Source organism: Sturnus vulgaris, chromosome 21, assembly GCF_052056855.1.
Source record: "Sturnus vulgaris isolate bStuVul1 chromosome 21, bStuVul1.hap1, whole genome shotgun sequence".
NCBI lineage: Eukaryota > Metazoa > Chordata > Aves > Passeriformes > Sturnidae > Sturnus > Sturnus vulgaris.
In genome coordinates, this window is record NC_142263.1 from 7,164,271 (window position 1) to 7,178,128 (window position 13,858).

The window sequence follows — 13,858 nt, forward strand, 5'->3', positions numbered from 1 at the left end:
TAAGATTTAAAAAAATCAGCAACAATCTTCTAACCACAGAGTATCTATAAAGATCTTTTTAAAGAGCTCCATATTAAAATTCCTTGAATACATTATATATTAAATACAGTAACAACATTTCATGCAAGGTTTTCTGTACAATAAATCAGCTCAGTAGTATAACAATTCTGTACATTCCCATTGGTCTGGGGGCTCTGCTCATCTTCAATGCTGGTGATGGAGAAAAGAAAGGAAGCATGATATTTGGCACCTATTGTATGGAAGGAGAGATACTCTTGCCCAGATGATACAGAAAAACACTGGAAGCTTTTAAGAGGCAAAAAGTAGAAGAGAAAACCCAACAGCAAAGGAGCAAATGCTATCCCAGACCCTGGCTCTAGTGCTGTTGCTGGAATGTAAGAGAAAGGAAAGATACAGGCTCTGGCTAACTAAATATCATCAGGATGGATCCTAGAGGACTGTGAGGAAAACAGGAGGGAGGATTTGGAGAGCTGGAGAAGAAACCAACCACTATCAGCTTCTCAGCTGACACAGCTCAATGGAAAGAGATAAATTTAATGGATCCCAAAATCCACTCCTGATCTACAAACCCTCACTGAAGACTGTCTCACTCCTTCTGGGTAAAAATCCCCAGAGGGCAAGATAAAGCTGGTGCCTTACAAAAAGGGATGCCACAACAAACACCACTCATGGAGAAAGACCACGTTATGTACAAGCATACATTCATTCCCATCTTGATCCCTTGGCAAGGATGCCCTGTGCAAGTCAGTGATGTTCTCCAGAGCAGAGCACATGAAGTCATGGATGTGCTCCTGAACACTTCAGCTCTACACCTGCTAGGGAAAGAGTTAAAAGTTCACTGAGGAAACAAAGTGTGACCTGGAAGGAGTGGTGGACATGAGGGATGCAAGGTGGGCATCCCCTCGCTTTCCTTTACATGGCTGCCCCTACAAGGAGGACTGCCTTATATAGTGCAGATGGGATCTAGCAAGATGCCAGCTGGAGAACAGACAAGACTTCATTGTGCTTTGGTGCTGGATGAGCCTGAGAAGGTGCTGGGCTTTCCATAATGCAGGGATCAAACAGTGATAAATAGGGAGAACTTCACCTTCTACCACATGCACCTGACCTTGATGTATAAACACACATCCATAAGATTCACACCAATGTTGGGCACACTTTAAAGCTATGCCCAGCTGCTGCAGCCACTGGAGCAGAGCACAGCAGCAGCAACACTGTGGACATCATCAAGGCTCAACAACCCAAACACACAGCCCCCTCTCCTCTCTCCCTGCCCTCACTCACTGCCAAGCCCTTCCTAGCCCTTCCTGCCTTGTGCATCCCATCCCACTGCAGGACGTGGCCTCAAATCCCAACTTCCTGCCTTAATCTCTCATGAAGGCCACCTTGCTTGTGCTCACTCAGCCAGGGTAAAAATCGGAAAGAGAGTCTCAAATTTGGCAAGAACAAATCCCAAGGAACCACGGTACAATGATTCAGATCCACACAGCTCCATCCCCAAACTCTGCGCCAGCTGTCCAGTAATTGCACTCATATGTACAGGAAAAAGAAAGCTACAGAACAGAACAAAATCAGTATTTTTTTTCTTGTCGACGATTCACCCGCATTTGTCTGGTAGTCGGACACATGCATGTCCTGCTGGCTTTGGCGGTGCTCAGCATGCAAGACTTCAGTCCGAGTTACAAGTTAGGGATCCTCTAGCTCGGAGTGTCGCCCTCGTGTCGTTCATTTCTTGTCCTCTTCTCCTGAAAGGAAAGGCAGGAATGAGAAGGAAAAGTATTGGTGAGGGCTCAAAAGCAAACCAGCTCCGTGTTTTTGTTACCAAGTGGCTGCTGCTGGGCTGATCCTGTCTGTACTGAGCTGGCCCGACTGCAGCTGTGGCAGCTCAGGCTGCGTGAGGAGGAGGATGCTGGACCTTGGGTGAGGAAGGTCTCTGCAAGAGTTAGGAAAAGGGGTGAGATGGAGCCATGTGGGAAGGTGAATAGGCAGGATCCATCCTGACTGCTCCTGATGAGGAAATATGAGGGAAAAGCAGTGGCTCAGAGAGGAGGAGGCTCACTGCATCTCCCACCCACCCCAGAGCCCCAGCCCTGCTGCAGCCAGACAGGGATACTGCTCCCTGGGCTGACACCACTTCACACACTACCCATGTACCTACACCCATAAACACCTCCAAAACAGTGAGCAAGGACCAACCTACTCATCACAGCCACTGTCCAGGGCTGCCCTCCTGCCTTCTCCCTCCCTCCAGATGGATGGGGGTGGACATGGAAGGTAACAGGCAACACATGGCCTCTAGGAAAGTGATGGTATCCAGCTTAAACTCCATGTGAGCAGCCTCAAAATCCCTGCCAGAACTTGACTTACAGCAACTAGATCCCCCATTTTCAAGGAGTTGATAGAAGTGTCCCTGACCCCTGAGGCAGCATCTGCCCTCCAGCCTGGGGTAGCTTGGTCTGCCCAGAACAGATTTTTTTCCTTAAAAAAAACCCACTGAGAAGCAGCACTTGCTAAGGAGAGTTAGAAAAATCCCTTATCATGAATCTTTTGACTGTATTTCTCTATCTTTCATCACTGTACACATCACGAAATACATCTCACTGGGGACTGCTGTTCCTGTGCTCTTGATAAATAAGGGTCCTGCCCGGGGTTACCAGCGAGGCTCTGTGCCTGCTGCCAGCCCTGGTGCCGACAAGCTTTCAGGGGAATTAATAAATAACAGGCAAGAGAGAGGGAAAAGGCTTTTTTGCAACTTCTGCCAATTTTTTTTTCCAGTGCTGGCTGCAGAGCCCAGCCCTGTGTCCTGGGATAGAATGGTTTGCTGTGATGGCAGCATCCCTCTGGATGACACTGCGAGCTCTCGTGTAATGCAAGGATGCTGGCAACTGCACTGTATTAAATATCACTGCAATAATCAAAATTAATCTCCTCCCCACTGCAGCAGCATCTCTTCCCTCTCCTCCAGCAGCTGAACACTCCCCACTGGGTGACACACCAGTGGTAATTTGCCAGCCATGGCACTTCCCCTAAGCACATCACCCCATGGTTGTGTGAACAGACAGGAGGATGCCATGGCATGTGGCAGGCAGGGACAGGAAGGGGACATGGCTGCACTGTTTAATCACAGTGGATGCTCTTCAAAAAGTTGCTCTCAGGTCCCTACAGTAACACAATCCTGGCATGGAGTGAGTCAGGTGTTCCCATGAGCCCTGCAACCAGCCAAAGGTCCAGCTCCCACATATGCAGGTCCCTGCATGCCAGTGTCCATCTGTCCTTCCCTCACACTGGTGAGCAGGGGGGATGCAGGACATGTTTGCAGGGATGATGGGATGGTCAATTCCCTCTGGATGCTGCCTCACACCAGGGGTGTCACAGCCCTTCAGCACTTCCAAACCAGCAACTGAACAATGTCAGCTTAGCTCCTCCAAGGACACCTGAAGCTTTTGGGGAGGGTTTTCCTTACTGCTTTTGACTTTCCTCAACAGGTTCCTGTAAAAGGTGCTGCTGGAGGGATGCAGCTCCCACTGCCAGCCCAGATCACTTCCTTCACCAAGGGAAATGCTGCAGCCCTTGTAGCTCAGAAAAATGAACATTACCCCATCACACCAGGGCACCCTGAACTTCAACCCAGACTCTGGACTCCAGGAGAAAACCAAAAGGGAAATTGTCCCCCCATCCCTTTGCAATACCAGGGCAGCTTCTCTCTGCTCTTCCATTTCTAAATCATGACACATGGACACGTATGAAAAAAAAGGGAGAGAGGGGGAAAAGAACAACAAAGAGCAAGGCAGCAGAGCTGTAAAATCCCGTGTGGAGATTCCAGCACTGGAAGGTGCAGCACTGCTCTCCTGCAGAGCATCCCACAGCTCAAGGGAATACTTGGCCCATGGGGACACATTCCTCTGCCAGCACCCAGCCAAGGTAGCTCCACGCACAGATTTCCCTACAAGGGCAGGCCAGGGCCGCAGGCACTCGCTCCCAGCTCTGCCCTGCCAGGGAGGGATGCCTGCCTCCTCTGCAGGAACACGGGCAGCTGCAGCAGCTCCTGTGCTCCTGGGGGAGTCTGGGGGGTTCCTTCATAGCCAGGTGCATGGGGGAAATGGAGGGTGAACAGCCCCTTTTTGCTGTATGTGCAGAGTTTTTTTATGATGGGACATGGAGATTTCGGTCCCTGTAAATTTTGGGCTGTCTCAGGTGCAGAGTTCCACGTGCACCTGGCAGGGAGTGTGATGCACCTGTCACTGCACTGCCACCTCTGCCAGGCACTCTCCTCTGGGAGGATGCTGAAGCCTAAAGCTGATGCCACCTTTGCAGAGAAGTGGCCAAAGCTCCCTTTTTTGTGATGCTCACCCAACCTCACCTGCACATCAGCTGCAGTGGTAGGAAACTGCAGGGCACTGTGCTGCCCGTGGGACAGGAAACAGGGACCCAGTGGGGACAGGAACAGGGTGGGGTGGCCACCACCTTGTGCCTCCTGCAAAATGACCCCGGGGGCTGCTGTCCTCACTGGGCACAAGGACAAACAGCTGCTTAAATGCTAATCTGCCTCAAAAGACACCAAGTCAATTCCTGTGCATCCAAACTCCTCATTTTCAGCAGCCCTGCTGCTGTCAGGACAGGCATGTAGAAAACACCTGCTTTGCGATTTTAACCCTGCTTTTTCCACAGCACAGTGAGAAATGGTGATGTTCAGCACCCAGACAGGACGTGATGCTGAACGTGCTGAGAACAACCACAGCAGCAACTCCAACACCTGTGAGGGGTTTGCTCTGAGATGGTGAACATGAGCAGGTCCAGGGACAGTGCAGCAGGGTGGCCTCAGCAGTGGGCTGGTGGTGCACAGAGGAACATGAGCACTGGGATTATCTCAGTGTCCTCCCTAGATTTGGTGCTTCTCGAGAACCACCCAGAAAAGAGACAAAGAGGCCTTGGCACAGATGCCTGGAAACCTTCCCCCTGCATGCCACAGGATTCAGAGAAAACAAACACTTGAAATGCATAGAGCATGGAGAAAATTAAAGATACTACAGCAAGAGATCCCTGCTGGGGGTGGTAAGCCCTTGTGAGCCTGCCAGTGTGTGACAGACCCCTGAGAACATCTCCATGTTCCTGACCAGAACATCTGCAGCTCACACAAAGCCAACCTCAGCCATGCACATTCTCTCACATTCACATCACTGCCCAAAACTGAGACAGAAGAAACCTCAGAGGAGCCAGAGAGGAATGAAGGCAGCCAGATATGCAAAGCATGTGAGATGAAAGGCTGGATGTAAGCAGAGTGATGGGGAGAGGAATGTAAAGCACTGAGACCACAGTGAGAACTGAAGAGTCTCAGCTTTCTGCCACTTCAAGGACAAGGAAAATCCAGTGTAATGGAAATACAACTTACCTAAATCTCATTAAAGGAGAAACTTTTCCATGCAAAACCTGTATCAGCAGAACTCACAGCTATACATTTGCACTCCTCAGCTGAACACCCTTGGCCATCCCTTGGAAGGTCCCATGCTGGAGACCATCCCCAAGCACTGCCTTGCAAAGACCAAGTGCTAGCCTGGCCCCTGGCCAAAACTGCCATCAAACAGCTACTTCACAGCCTTGTTAGGCCTTATTTTGAAGCAAAACACTGTGGGAAAGGAGATCCTGTCTGGGTAGAGCCCCTTGGCTCTATTATTGTATCTCTGTTCTCTATCTAAGCCATGTTCACCCAGACACATTCCAAGCAGATCCCCCACATGAGCAAGACTCTGTACAGGGATACAGCACTCAGGGATGAGACATGTAAGGAAGCCAACCCTTGCTCTGGAGTCTTGCAGGTATTCAACTCGTGCTCTCCACTCCACTTGGGTCTTACTGTCCTGAGAATGCCTGGTAAAAAAAATCACAAGACCACATATAAAAGTGGCTTTTGGAGGTTTTTTTCCTTTGCTTTTGAAAGGCCAAAGGAATCAGGGAGATGAAAGTTTCAATTACTTCTTTCAAGTCTGATGATTTAAGCGTGGTGATTTTGCCTCACAGCCATGATAGAAGAGCTGCATGGGAAACCCTGGATCCACAAGACAGAGCAACCCATGAGCATCAGCAGCATCGTGACTGTGCAGGTGAGGGAAGCTCAGAGGATCTGAAACATTGGGAGTGCCATGGGAGGAGAAAATGATCTGCTGTGATGGCACTTGACAGGACTGTGTGCCTACCAGAGACCTCGCTGTGCTTGGAGCTATGCAGGCAGAGCCAAAGAAAAGCCCTTCCTCCAACAGTGCTGAGATTTTATAGGGAAATACAAAGTGTGGGAGAAAGACAGACTCAGCCCCAGACCACAGGTGGTGAAGTGAAGACGAGGGCATGCATGGGATGCAACATTAAGCAGCTCTCCTACACCCCAGCCCAGTGCTGTGCTGTAGAATTGTTGCTACAGGCTCGTAATCGTGGGATAAAACAGACCTGGGTGTCTGATGAGAGATGAAACAATTCAGTAAAAACAAGATAGAAACAATTTCTAGCTGGTTTGTAAAAACAGGGGCCCTGCACCTGTTTCTCTGAGCAATTGCTGACATGAGCATCACCTGCACACCAGGACACATTGATGGGGAGGAGACCTGACTGTGATCATTTCCTGCCTGCAATACTTTCCCATCCCAAATTTCCAGGTACTTGCAAAGCTCTGCTCCATGAGAAACCAAACACAGCTGTTACAATGCCCTAAAGCCCTCCTTGACAGGGCTGACCAGACCTGCCTTCAGCCCAGAAAAGCAACAGTGGCTTTGCACCGATTTTTCGGGCTGTTATTACAGGGTGAAGGAAAAAAGAAGGGTTTGCTATGACACAGGTTGCCTAAGGGGTGAAAAGATGGTTTGAGCAAGGTGATGGTGTGGAAGGACATCCAGTCCTCACATTCAGATTGTCCATCTGCCCCCAGAGCTTCCCTGAGCAAGGACAGAGCCTTTCCTGCCCTTCTTCTCCCTGCTACCACTGTCAGGGCAAGCTCACCCCAAAAAATGAATAAATCCTGTTTTCTGGACAGGGGCCACCCCTGTGGCAGGCACAGCCCTGCTCAGCAGCCCTGGGCCTGCAGCCACTGCTGGGAAAACCCATGGGATTAATTCTGAGATATCCCCCACAGCAACTTCTTTTGCAAGACATGAAAGAAAAGATGATATCATCTCTTTGGAGGGCTGCCCAAAGACATGCTGTGATTTACAGCATGGAGCCCAGGAGCACAGGGGAACTGCTGCTCCAGTGTCACAGGAGCTGCTTCTTCTCTGGTCGTGCCAAGGGCTGCATCCTGAGAGGTGCTGGCCAAGGGCAACCCATTAAAACCACTTTATAAGGTGTTCAGCTCTCAATTGATCTTAGCATAGCCTGTTCCAAATCAGTGTTTGATTTGTTTAGCTTCATAAGCAAAGGGATTCTTCCTGGAGGTTCGAGAGGAGTTGAATTAATAACCTGTGGCAGATTTATCTAATGCTCCAACTCCAAAGGAAGCATTTCAAGCAGATGGAATTACCAACTGCCCTGCCAGGCGTGGCACCAGGAAGGAAGGGGGTAGGAGAAAAAGCTCCTTTGCAGAGCAAAGGTGGGTGAACATGCAGGTGCAGACATCACAGGAGCAGAGGAGGCGAGTGAGGGGGTCCACAAAGCCACCAGAACCCCAAGCAAAGTGCTCCAAAAATGGAGCCACCCTAAGCCAGGGTGGTACAGACCATGCTCACCATCCAGGTGGTTGCGGGAAAGGTACTTGAGTCCTTCATCCAGCAGGATCACGGGCAGGGAGATCTTCATCACAACCACCCACTGTGGCCAGCTCAGGGGGGTCACCTGGAAGATGAGCTGCAGGGTGGAAAGGATTGCACATGTTAGTAGGGAAAGCAGGTGGGATATTTTGATGTTTTAAGGATCACATTGCTGTATGGCAAAGGCGGAGAGAGGCTCATTCCAGGTATAAAGAGGGAGGATCCAGACAGCCCAAACAGGAGGATTCCTTCAAGGTCTGTCATGATCCAAGGTGGCTCTTGGCCAAGATGAGTAAAAAAATCTGTTCTTCACCTCTCCTGCAAATGGGGAAAGTGAGGCACAAGGTAGGACTGTGTGTTTATGTGCTCACAGGTATTTAGCAGGTGACAAGGGACAATGTAACCTCCTGGGTACAGAAACACACTTCATCTTAAGCACCTGTGGGCATCAACCAAGGCATTCCCAACCTTGCAAAGGAAGGAGACAACTCCTAAAGGGCCAAAGCACCTTCTGAAGATATCTAGAGCCTTTGCATTGCCCATAGGGAGAGCTTCTGTCTCCTGGCTCATGGGGCAGAATGACTCCTATCCTCCATGCTTGGTTGAGTCATGGGACCTGGTCCTGAGGACAGCTGCTGGGAACAACCATCCCAGAGGTTTCCTGACCCAAAGATTGCTCCAGGGATGTCCTTGTCCACAGAAGGCACAGAGAGGTGACAGAGGGCACTCACAGGCATGGGCTTGACATAGAGGATGAGGAAGTGCAGAGCCATGGACATGATGATGGCCCCCAGCAGCCAGATGTTGAGCCACGGTGGCATCCGCAGCAGGGACTGGTTCTCAGAGACACTGTGAAAGCGAGGGGACAACGTTAGCCCCAGAAACCTCCCTGCATCTGTCCATGCTGGGAATTTAATTTCCCTCCAACATGCAAGGCCACCATATACTATATCTTTTCTTTTCCAGGCTGCTCATTTCAGGCTTTACTGCAAACTGGATGTGGATGCCCAATACAACCAGCAATACATGGATTAGGGCTGATCCTTAATGACCAAATCATTAATGAATGCAGATCCAGTCCCTCCTTCACTGCTCTCAGCCACAGCACACTGCCTTGGAGGAGTTTATCCATGGAAAACCCAGTGATCCCCTGTGAGGATGCTCTGAACGGCTCTGCTGAGCCAAAGCAAAGCCCTCAGCCCACCCACAGACACTCAAAGAGACCCTGCACAAAATCAGCCATGCACAGAGCAAAGAGAGCAGCCCTGTGGCCACCACACCTGTTGAGAGCATTGCACATTTCGATTGTCACCAGCACAGACAGAGCCATCGTCGTGGGGTATCGCGACTCGAAGATCTCACAGTCAATTCCTTCGAAGATGGGGTTGTCCTCAGTACACCTCATGAAGTTCCTCTGTCAGCACAGGAAACTGCTGGTAAATACATGGCAGAGCAGCAGGAAAGGCAGGAGAGAGGAGGAAGAGTCGACTGGTTGGGGGGCATGTGATGAACTGGGTTGCTGTTAAATATTCCACAGTTTAGAGCAACCAATAAACTGCCCACAAGGATCCAGCTTCTCTTGGGGTTGGGCCTTAGGGACATGGCTGGACAGTGGCTTTGAGGCTCTCAGGTGCAGTTAGGAAGGAGTTTGAGCACACACATCTCCATCAGAAATCCATCGTGCATTGCACATGCCATTGGGATGTGATAGTAACTGCTTTCCCCCTACCCTGCAGTTTTCACATTAGCTACACTACTGTAACCTGAGAACAGATCCCTTCCAATATGGGATGAGGCACAGAAGCTGCTTTCAGCTTCTCTGAATCTTTCTGAATCTGAAACTTTCACTAACATGTAGGTGGCTGGCAGAAGCAAGGCTGGAAACAGCCTGAGAGAGAGAATTCGCTTCTGTTTTAAATTACTGTCTTCTCCACTTGGAATTTGGGAATGCTACAACTAACACAGAGGAAAGGTAGATGAAAGACCCCCCAACACATGAATGCACCCTCACCCATCTGCTCCAGCTGCCAGCCTGCTCCTGACTCACCAGCTGATGGAAGGAGACCTGCGGTCCCTCGGCGTCGTACAGGAACCACCAGGTCGCTGCGCCCACGGTGGCCAGGCCCACGTACACTGTGAGAGAAAGAGAGAGAAAAACCCTTACCCCAGCAGCCAGAGAGGGTCCTGCCCCAGGACACCCCGGGCACATCCCAGCAGAGCCCACTGCCCCAGCAGCACCCACCTCCAACAGCCAGGTAGCGGAATAAGAGCCAGCCACTGATGAGGGGCTCCTTGGGGTTGCGGGGCTGCTTGTCCATGATGTCCAGGTCGGGGGGGTTGAAGCCCAGCGCGGTGGCCGGCAGCCCATCGGTCACCAGGTTCACCCACAGCAGCTGCACAGGGATGAGAGCCTCGGGCAAGCCCAGGATGGCTGTCAGGAAGATACTGCAGGGAAAAAAACCAGGAGATACAAAATTAAACAAACTCTGTGAGCCAAGGTTCTGTGTCATGGAAGAGGGAGAGAGCATCTGGATCCAAAGCCCCAAACTGAATATTCAGCCAAAGTCCTGCAGATGAACCCACAGCCCCTAATAAGGAACCTGAACCCCAGCACTGAATTTTGCAGCTGAAATTTGTTTCTGTTGCTATTAAAATTTGTTTTTCAGTTGTAACCCAACTGTTGATGTCCCCATGGCCACAAAAGTTCCCATTCCCAGCATAAACACTCATGCTGAAATACAAGGGTAAAGGTAGCCCAAAAGATCCCAAAGTTGTGCTGATGTTGCTGAGGACTGAGAAGGATGGGCAGGGGCAGGGATAGCTGTGACTGGGTGACAACAGCCTGTGCACAAATATCTGCAACCAGATCAGGCACTTGTATGGGTTTAAATAGGCAACACTTTGACAAAACAGTCAACAGTTTGTACCAGGTCCTGCAGGGTGGCAGGATTGCAAAACAAAAAAAAACAAAAACAAAAACAAAAAACAAAAAACAAAAAACAACAACAACAAAAAAATTCTCCCTGCCCTTGAGGACTGAGACATGGTGCCTGGGATTACCAGTACGGGCACTACATGCTGCTGACTGCAGGTCACCTGTCCCAGGGGATGTGTCCCCCCACTGCTGCTCCTGCAGCATGGTTTGGTGTGGGAGGCTCTCACCAAACGACCTCCCCGACGTTGGAGGAGATGAGATAGCGGATGAACTGCTTCATGTTGTTGTAGATGGCTCTGCCCTCCTCCACGGCCGACACGATGGTGGAGAAGTTGTCATCAGAGAGCACCATCTCAGCAGCTGACTTGGCAACAGCCGTGCCCGACCCCATGGCGATGCCGATCTCTGCCTTCTTCAGCGCCGGAGCGTCATTGACACCGTCACCTGTCTGCACAAAGCCGTGCTTCAGTGTGAAGGGATGGAGCAGGGCGGGGAGGAGGGCACAGCGGGGTGACAGATGTCCCCAGGGCTCACCATGGCCGTGATCTCATTGAAGGACTGCAGGTACTCGACGATGCGGGACTTGTGCGCCGGCTCGACGCGGGCGAAGCAGCGAGCGTCCCGGCACGCCTGGCGCTGCTCCTCGGGGGACAGCTCATCGAACTCCCGGCCCGTGTAGGCCTTGCCAGACACGTCCTCGCTCTCTGAGAAGATGCCGATGCGGCGGCAGATGGCCACGGCCGTGCCCTTGTTGTCACCCGTGATCATGATGACGCGGATGCCGGCCTTGCGGCACATCTCGATGGAGGACGTGACCTCTTTGCGGGGAGGGTCCAGCATCCCCACACAGCCCACAAAGGTCAGGTTGTTCTGGGTGGGAGGAACATATCCCAGACCCACATTAACCCCTTGGGATGCATCCACTTCCCTCCTGCTGTGAAACCAGCCTGGCCTTCACAGGGATTTCCCATGGGAAGAAGCTTTCAAGAGGTTTCCACCAACCCCCCCATGGATGCACTCTACAGCCCCAATCCAACGGGACACTCCCATCCCCTCTGCTCTTCCTCACACGTTTTCTCTTTGCTCCCCTCCTCCCCATCCCTCACAATGGTCTCCAAGGCCCTCTCAGCAGTCACTCCACAGGAAAACACGCTCAGTGAGAAGGGACTTGTTATCCTTCAGCCATTACACTGCCCACAGAGAAACCACAGGGAAAACATGCTGGGCCAGCTGGGAGGATACGGGAACACTTCGGGAATAAGGAGGAAAGCTCCTGTCCAAGCTGCAGTCCGTACCTCGTAGTGGACGAAGGCGGCCGAGTCGTGCAGCTGCATGGTGTCCCTGCGGGCAGGCGAGTCGTGGGTGGCCAGCGCCAGGCAGCGCAGGGTGTCAATGCCCATGCCCCAGTCCCGGATCCTGCCCAGGATCTTGTCCCTCACCGGGGCTGTCAGTGGCACCTTGGCAGTGCCCACACGGACGTGGGTGCAGCGCTCGATGACGCTTTCCGGGGCACCCTGCGGAGGAGAGCAGAGCTCAGGGGCTGCAGCGCAGCCGGAGGATGCTCCTGCACCACACACAGCGCCAGAGGGCGGGAAGGTGCCAAGCTTGGGCAAAGGCAGAGGAAATCTCCTCCAAATTCCAGCACACATGCCGGCCCTGTGGCTCGGGGCACTAGATGGCAGCCTCTGACCGAGCACAGCCCGGAGCACCAACCCGCACCAGGTCAGCAAGAGCAGCATCTGCTGCAGAGCCAGCTGACTCCTGCAAAACCTACACCGAGATACTCCTGCCCCACACAGCCCTGCTCCGACCTGCAGGGAATGAGGGCTGTAAATCTGTGCAGAAAAAAAATGTGGGATACTCAGTGGATGCTTGTGATGCCTTTGCAATTCAGGAAAACATGTCCCTTAGCATCCCAGCCTCTCACCCCAGCCCTTCTGACCTTACAAAGAACCCTGACATTACTCTTTTATATAAAGCTTGCAATCCTTCTATTGCACCTCTTAAAAAGCTCACCCAGGGCCACAGATCCAGAGGCTTCAGAGGGTCCCAGCCTGACCTGGAGGGCAGAGTTCACCTACCCAGATAATGTCCCAGTGGGAACAACAATATCCAAATCTTCTCAGAGTCAGCGGGGAGAAATTCCACCGCATCTCTTCTCTTGGGAAGAAAATGCCCTATGAAACACTATTTTATTTATGGTTACAGTGGAAAACTGGACATCATCCTTTGGGCATTACTGGCATCTGGAGGGTCCAAGCCTTTAATAGAGGCAAGTGCCCAAATTTTGCACGAGGGCAGCTCTCCCCTGCCCCAGCATCAGCACACTCGGCACCTTTTCCTCCCTCTAAATCATCTCCCTCCCTTTTTTCCCTAATCAACATGACAAAGCCTCACTTCCTCCCTGACCCCACCAGCCTACCTGGATCCCCAGGCAGGTAGAGTGAGAGAGGAACTGCAGAGCATCATCACTGCCCTGTGCAGCACAGCCAAACGCTGCTGGGTGTGCAGGGGGTGTGGAGCCTGCAGGTGCTCTGTCCCTACCTTGACAAACATCTTGCTGCCAGCAGAGTTGTTGCCAGCCCCGGTGGGAGTGCAGTACACAGACATGGACTTGCGGTCCCGGGAGAACTCGAGGGTGCATTCCTTCCTCATCAGCTGCTTGATCACCTGCAGGAACAGCACTGGGCTGAGCCAGGACATGCCAGGGACACTCGTGCTCTCTGCCTTGCCTGGCAACCCTGCTGAGTCCTGGGATGGGAGGAGAAAGGCAGCCACAGGAGCCAGGGAGCACGGGACAGGGCTAAAAGCTTACAAGCTTTCCATATGCAAAAGGAGTCAGGAGATTAATTACAACCTGCACAGACCTATCCAGGGAACAAATGCTGGAACAGAGAGCCCTTTGAGCAAGTAAAGACATTTTAAGATCTAAAGTGGAGGAAATACAGACCCAAAATAAAGTGTATTTTCACCCAGGAGGACAGGGAGACGCTGGAGTAGGGGAATAGCCAGCATAAGATATTTTCATGTCAAAAATAGATGTTTCCAAGGAGTAAGTGTCACTGGGGCAGGCAGAGCTCTGGGGAATAGGGTTTGGTTCATGCTGGAGGGGGGCTGCTCAGTGCAAACTGGGCACCTAAAGATAACTCCAAACTTCCTCATCTGCAGCCAGAGC

At 51.7% G+C, this 13,858-nt stretch overlaps 1 protein-coding gene across 3 annotated transcripts in view; it reads right to left on the minus strand.

Annotated features, from left to right (window-relative positions):
* The window catches only part of ATP2A3 (ATPase sarcoplasmic/endoplasmic reticulum Ca2+ transporting 3), a 51,579-nt gene continuing 37,721 nt past the window's right edge, over positions 1-13,858 (minus strand). Inside the window, exons 12-22 of one of the 3 annotated variants that reach the window (XM_014888009.2) lie at positions 13,228-13,353; positions 11,979-12,197; positions 11,218-11,553; positions 10,911-11,131; positions 9,991-10,193; positions 9,796-9,881; positions 9,029-9,162; positions 8,480-8,597; positions 7,728-7,845; positions 5,814-5,886; positions 1,542-1,766 (exon numbers count right to left, since the gene is read on the minus strand). In XM_014888009.2, the coding sequence (XP_014743495.1) occupies positions 1,691-1,766; positions 5,814-5,886; positions 7,728-7,845; positions 8,480-8,597; positions 9,029-9,162; positions 9,796-9,881; positions 9,991-10,193; positions 10,911-11,131; positions 11,218-11,553; positions 11,979-12,197; positions 13,228-13,353 (1,710 nt within the window). In that variant the 3' untranslated portion in view covers positions 1,542-1,690. Of the gene's footprint in view, positions 1,767-5,813; positions 5,887-7,718; positions 7,846-8,479; positions 8,598-9,028; positions 9,163-9,795; positions 9,882-9,990; positions 10,194-10,910; positions 11,132-11,217; positions 11,554-11,978; positions 12,198-13,227; positions 13,354-13,858 lie in introns of all 3 variants that reach the window. The other 2 variants (XM_014888010.2, XM_088177082.1) reach the window with 2 other exon arrangements.